Below are 6508 nucleotides of genomic sequence, written 5' to 3' on the forward strand. Positions count from 1 at the left end.
TATAAAGTAATTTGTTCCGTCTGAAGTTGAAATAAAAAAGATAAAATGGAGAATGATTTGATTTGGATTAAAAATGTGACATGATGCATTAATGGTGCGCCTTATAGTCCGGTGCGCCTTATATAAGGATAAAGTTTTAAAATGGGCCATTCATTGAAGGTGCGCCTTATAGTCCGGTGCGCCTTATAGGCCGGAAAATACGGTACTTGTATGTCTATCGTGTAATATGTCTTGTCACCGTGGGATAGGGAAAACGTAATTTCGATCTCTTTGTGTGTCTCGGCATGTGAAGATGTTGACAATAAAGCAGACTTTGACTTTGAAAGAAAAATAAAAAAAACTGATGTGCAGCACTACTTACGACATATATTGTACAGAGAAAGAAACAGCTTGACTCTTTGAAGTAGCCCTGTTCCATTCCCACTTAAGTGTGTAATTGGTGTTCAAGGTAATGAAGTCGACTTTCTGTGGCGGAGGCAGGTGTTCACTCACTGAAACAAACAAAAAAGGACAACACATGACCTCATAGCCCATTTTATGTACTTGTGGTCTTAAGACATGCTGTTAACAGAGTTAACATGCCCAGAACCGATACAGCCAAAGACGAAGCACACGAGGCTTTCCGTTGTTCATACCAACATGACACCACCTAGAAACAGGTGTGTCTGATCGCTCTTTATTTGAATAGCCACAATTTAGTCACAGTTGCTGTAAAAGAAGAAACAATTGACGAATAACAATTTGTGATTCCCCTTACACTTGTCAGAATTCAACAGAGGACTGAGGAGAGGGAAGACGACTGCCAAGCTATCAAGCCTCCACAGCAATGTGCCGCCCTCCAGAGCCATATACCGTTTTTTTCCATGTATAATGCGCAACATTTAACTAATTTATTGTCCTAAAATCTGGGGTGCGCATTATACATGGGTCCAATTTTTGTTATTTATTTTATTTTTTGTAAGAAAATCATGGTACAACAATTCTTTAAGAAAATCTTGTCACGGATGGAGTGTGGAAAGGAGCAGGGCGACCAAGTGCAGCTTGGACCAGGGTTCATTGGAGGAACTCAAAACACAGACTTGGTAAACTAACATAACTCTCTAACAAAACCAACAACAGGACTGACCGAGAAAGACGTGGAACAAAAAGACAGGGTGACATTACCAAAGACAGGAACAGAAACCTATGTTATTGTCAAATATTGTTTGTTTTTTAATCTCCATCGCGGACTGGACGTCATACGGAGGCAGTATCACTGTGCATGCGCACTATGGATCCGATGCGAATAGTCCTCTTCTTGACTGACAATGAATGTGATAGTTTAATACAATCAGCAAATAACAAAATACGTATTACAGGTAATATTTTAAAACACTTTGCCTTGTTCCTTTTGTCTCTGCTGTTCACTTCAAACACGCTCCATACGAACGCAATGCTCTCGTATCAGACGCTTGCTCGATCACCTGCTCGTTTGCTGTCACAATGTACCCTACACAAATCTGAAACATTTGTTGCGGCTCCGAGTCACGACGAGGGGCAAGTTTTGGTTTCCAAGGGTGTTTCTATTCCTCTTCAACTTCTCTCCCATACAGAGCCGCCTTTTTCACATGTCCGCACGTCACTTTCCTCTCTTCATTTTAACCTAACTGATCGCGGTGGTGCCTTTACGGGCAGTCGGAGAAATCAACGCCAACAAAGAAAATACATCCAGCCTAGTTAAGACCATACCACAGACTATAAAAATGGGACCCATTGCCTCCCTGCTTGGCACTCAGCATTAAGGGTTGGAATTGGGGGGTTAGATCACCAAATGATTCCCGAGCGCGGCGTCGCTGCTGCTCGCTGCTCCCCTCTCCCCCAGGGGATGGATCAAAATCACACGGGGATGGGTCAAATGCAGAGGACAAATTTCACCACACCCAGATGAGTGTGTGACGATCATTGGGACTTAAAAAAATAAAATAAAATTTGGGTGCGTATTATACATGGGATAAGGCTTTTTTCCAGCATCGACATGTCATTTCTAGGGTGTGTATTATACATGGGGGCGCATTATACATGAAAAAAAAAAAACGGTATTACAGTTTCCATTTCGTTCGAATTTTGAATTAACGGCCAATCCCTGATTAACTGCTTTCTTTGTGTGGGAGGAGAAAGATTGAAACTCTGGGTCTTTTATAGTAAACCTGCCAGTGAGCAGGTTATGTTCACAGATTAAGTTACCGCAGTAACTGATCCAGAGTTTAATTAACCTCTCTTTCCCTTGTTTCACATTACCCGCTCCTTTGGACATATTACTTTACTTTAACACCTCTTGCTTCCCTGATTTGGGTCCTCATCCTGAAGCAATCCTGACACTATTACTATTATTTGTGATACCAATGACCAAATGTACTTCAATATAAAAATACAGCATAGGAATACATATTGGCAATATAAAATTGTCTTTCCGTCTGGGACTATTTATCTACTGGATTAAATATCAGTTATAATGTTTAAAAATGTTATTGTATTAATTGTATTATGAATAAATAAAAAGCAATGATTTACCACCACTTAAATATCACCCGTAGATAAAGTTCCTCATTACAAGTAACTTGAAATCGAAAAAGTAACTTATTACTCCACGCAGACAGTAATATTGTAAAGATTTTACTTTCAAATGCACGTAACTAATATAAAATATCCTTACACACCACTGCTAGCGGTTTGGGGGTAGACTAGTAGTTCTGATTCCAACGACAGTAGCCTTCACATTTTTCTTTTGTTCGCTCAGTCATTTTATGACATACCTCGTATTGAATTTACTTCCGTGTTATTGCTTCCCGCATTTGACACTTGTGGGCATTTGGTTATCGGCATGTCTGGGTTGTTTAGCGTGATAAATATAACTCGAAATTATGTGAAATTTACAACCAAAAAAAAGCCCTAAAAAAATTGGAAATGGTATTTTACGCCCATAGCGTAAATCTTGTTTCGTTTTCAAAGCCAAACATGTTTTGTGCCAGCATTAAGTCACGATAACGACGCACAAACGTCACGTTAAAAAAAAAAAAAAACTTACTATTGATTGCATGGATCCACACAAAAGAAGAGAACAGAAGGAAACAATGGTCACGGAACATGCCGTTAAGGAATGCCATCTATTCGGTTGTTCTCTTAAAGTTCAAGGTGGCTGTATTTTGGAAATCTCACTGCGTTCTCGTTGGTACAAGTCTTCTCCCTCTTTAAACGAGCTATCATTGGTGCGTTACCACCGTGTGGACTGGAGTGGGATTACTACTTTGAGGATAAAACGGCACAGGGGTGAATATTATTTGCCTTGAACTAATATGGAACAGGTTTATTTTAAGCTTTTATTTCTAAAATGAAATAGGATCCAACACAAGACGCAAATTCAAGATTCAAGATTGTCATGTGTACAAAAGGAAAGCACTTTTCTTTGGACAATGAAATTCTTTTGCTGTACGTTAAAATGCAAGGTAAGGACGATTAAAAGAATATTAAAAAAAGTAAAAACACAAAATATAAAAACCACAATATATACACAATACATACAACTACTAGGGTGAGGGATGTGCAATATAGGAGAGTGCAAAAATGGCATTGTGCAACAGTTGTGAGAGTTATAGTGAATGTACCGTTAAACAGGGGAGAATGCAGTGCAAAACAAAGTAAGTGTAAACAATGTACAGTATAAAGTGCAGATCAGTGACTGAGGTAGTGATCTGGTTACCTGTTTAAGAGTCTAATGGCCGTGGGGAAGAAAGAGTTCTTGAAATGGGAGGTTTACATTTTACACTTCTGTACCTCCGGCCTGAGGGGAGAACTGTGAACAGTCCATGTTGGGGGTGGGTGGGGTCTTTATGGATGGAGGCTTCTTCTTTCGTGTAACGTCAAATGTCCAACTCTGTGTCGCGTAGCCATGCCCGCATCTCTGGTCCTAGGTCGAAGAGGCTGGCTTCCGAGGGTGGTCCATATAAGGGGCAGATGTTGTTTATATGGTCGGCGGTCTGCTCAGGGTCACCACACTCGCATGCCGCACTGTCCGCCAAGCCCCATGTCTTCATTGATGACCCAAAGCGACCGGCCCCAGTCCGTAGGCGGTTCAGCATGGTCCATTGCCGGCGTGGTAGGTCGGCTCCTCCGATGGCGCCATCTCCTGGGTCCCAAATGTAGCGGTGGACTCGGGAGGGTCCGGCCGACTCCCACGCCGGTGCTATTCCAGCGAGGACCGGCAAGAGGGACACAGGAGTAGGTTTCAAGCATCCAGTTATTATCCGGAGGGAGGTATTAATAGCCACGTCGACCTTTGTCGCATGCGGGCTTCTGCTCCAGACTGGGCTGCAGTATTCTGCTGCAGAGAAGACCAGGGCTTGGGTGGATATTGATGTTGGATATTGGCTGTTGATCTGTGATATATCTGATCATCTTCCTGTCTTCCATTTCATCCACAATGATAGTGGTCCAAAAATCAAAGGTCATACTGGTGATCAAATGAAATTCCGCAAATTTACTGAGAAAAACATGGTACTTTTTATATCTATCATCAGCTCTGTGTCATGGGATGAGGTTATCATGTTGCAAGATGTCAACAAAGCCTAACACTCCTTTCTAACAATACTCACAAATGCATTAGAGTCCTCATTTCCTTTCATTTCTCGTCATAAATGTCACGGACGGAGTGTGGAATGGAGCAGGGCGACCAAGTGCAGCTTGGACCAGGGTTTATTGCAGGAACTCAAATCACAGACTCGGCAAACTGACGTGACTTAACTAACAAACTAACAACAGGACTGACCGAACAGCGACGTGAGACAAAACGGACAGGGAGGCATTCCATGACAGCAGCAACAGCATGCAATGCTCCAACAGGGACTAACAGACAAACAGAACTTAAATACGCGACAGGTAATAAGAGGCAGGTGAGAATGATCACACTGATCATGGGCACACAGGAGGGGAGGGGCGAGCACACAGACAGACGGAGATGATTACAACCTATACACACAAAACTGGGGACGAGGCATGACAGTAAAAATAACTCTAAGGGGAAACCATGGATAACGGATTAACTAAAAAAATCTTCACTTAAAAAAAATAAACTTTATAGAAAATCTGTTGCAAATCCTACCCCTATAATAATAGAAACATACAAGAAATATAAAAATAAATGTTCAGTATTATTAAGGACAACCAAACAAACTTACTATACTGATAAATTTACTCAAGCCTCTGGTGACATTAAACATGACATGGAATTTTATCAACCATTTATTACATCGCAAAGAATCTAAAACATCTACCCCAAGTGAGATGCTGGGAAAGGATGTAGCCCATTCTAACCCAATAGATATTTCTAATGGTTTCAATGATTTCTTTGTAAATGTTGGCGCTACCTTGGCATCTAGCTTCTCAACCTCTGATACAAGCCCCTGTTGCCTAATTAAAGGGCAGTTTCCTTCACTCTCCATTCTTGACCCTCCTAGTGTTGAGGAAGTTTACCGCATCGTCATGAGCTTGGAAAACCCGGCCCCTGGCCATTACGAGATCAGAAGCATACTCATTTAAAAAATCATTCATTCAATAATAATCCCACTAACACACATTTTCTCCTTATCTATAAAATTTGGCATTGTACCCCATGAACTAAAAATTGCTAAAGTCATTCCTATATGGTGATATAGGATATTTCATAGATATTTCCATGGAGGGACGAACAGACCTCTACAGGCTAGAGAACGGCAGTCTGACTGCCATTAGGTAACGGGATGGAATCCTTGCACCCATGGTCAGACGCTGGTGCAGTAGGTCCCGGGTTTCTCCTGATCCACGACAATGCGGCAGGAGTATGCAGACAGTGTCTGGAGGATGAAGGAATTGCCACAATTAAATGGCCCTCACGATCACCTGATCTAAACTCAATAGAATACCTCTGGGACATAATGTTTCAGTCCATCAGACGCCGCCAGGTTGCTCCTCAGACTTTACAGCTCACTGATGCCCTTAGGCAGATCTGGGAGGACATCCCACAAGACACCATCCGTCGTCTCATTAGGAGCATGCCGCGATGTTGTCAAGCATGCATACAAGCACGTGGGGGCCACACAAATTATTGAAAATAATTTTGAGGTGCAGAAATTGAATTTGGGCAAAATGGACGAGCCTGCCACATCATTTTTTCAGTATGATTTTTGGGGTGTCTATATACTGAGCCCTCTGTAGGCTGACAACTTTTATTTCCATCAAAAGATGTGGCATCCTTTTGTTCCTGAGACATTAAAGTGTCCATATCAGTATAGATATCCAACATTTTTGTTATCACCATTGAGATCTGATGTGTTTTAAAGTGTTCCTTTAATTTCTTTGAGTAGTGTACCTAATCATTAGGGGTGTAAATCGCGGGTTTTGTCACGATACGATATAATATCGATATAAAGAACTACGATACGATATTTGCCGATATCTTAAAGCCTGCTGCGATTCATTCACGATATATCGCGATATA

At 41.5% G+C, this 6508-nt stretch overlaps 1 protein-coding gene across 24 annotated transcripts in view; it reads right to left on the reverse strand.

Moving 5' to 3' along the window:
• Positions 1 to 6508, reverse strand: part of LOC133160073 (interferon alpha/beta receptor 1b-like) — a 192435-nt gene that overhangs the window by 130866 nt on the left and 55061 nt on the right. For all 24 annotated transcript variants that reach the window (XR_009715804.1, XR_009715803.1, XR_009715802.1 and 21 more), the window contains one exon: positions 362 to 491. Coding sequence is in view for 13 of the 24 variants with exons in the window: in XM_061287643.1 (XP_061143627.1) it covers positions 362 to 491 (130 nt within the window). In the remaining 11 variants the exon portion in view is untranslated. The remainder of the gene's footprint in view (positions 1 to 361; positions 492 to 6508) is intronic.

This window comes from Syngnathus typhle, linkage group LG9 (assembly GCF_033458585.1).
Source record: "Syngnathus typhle isolate RoL2023-S1 ecotype Sweden linkage group LG9, RoL_Styp_1.0, whole genome shotgun sequence".
Lineage (NCBI taxonomy): Eukaryota > Metazoa > Chordata > Actinopteri > Syngnathiformes > Syngnathidae > Syngnathus > Syngnathus typhle.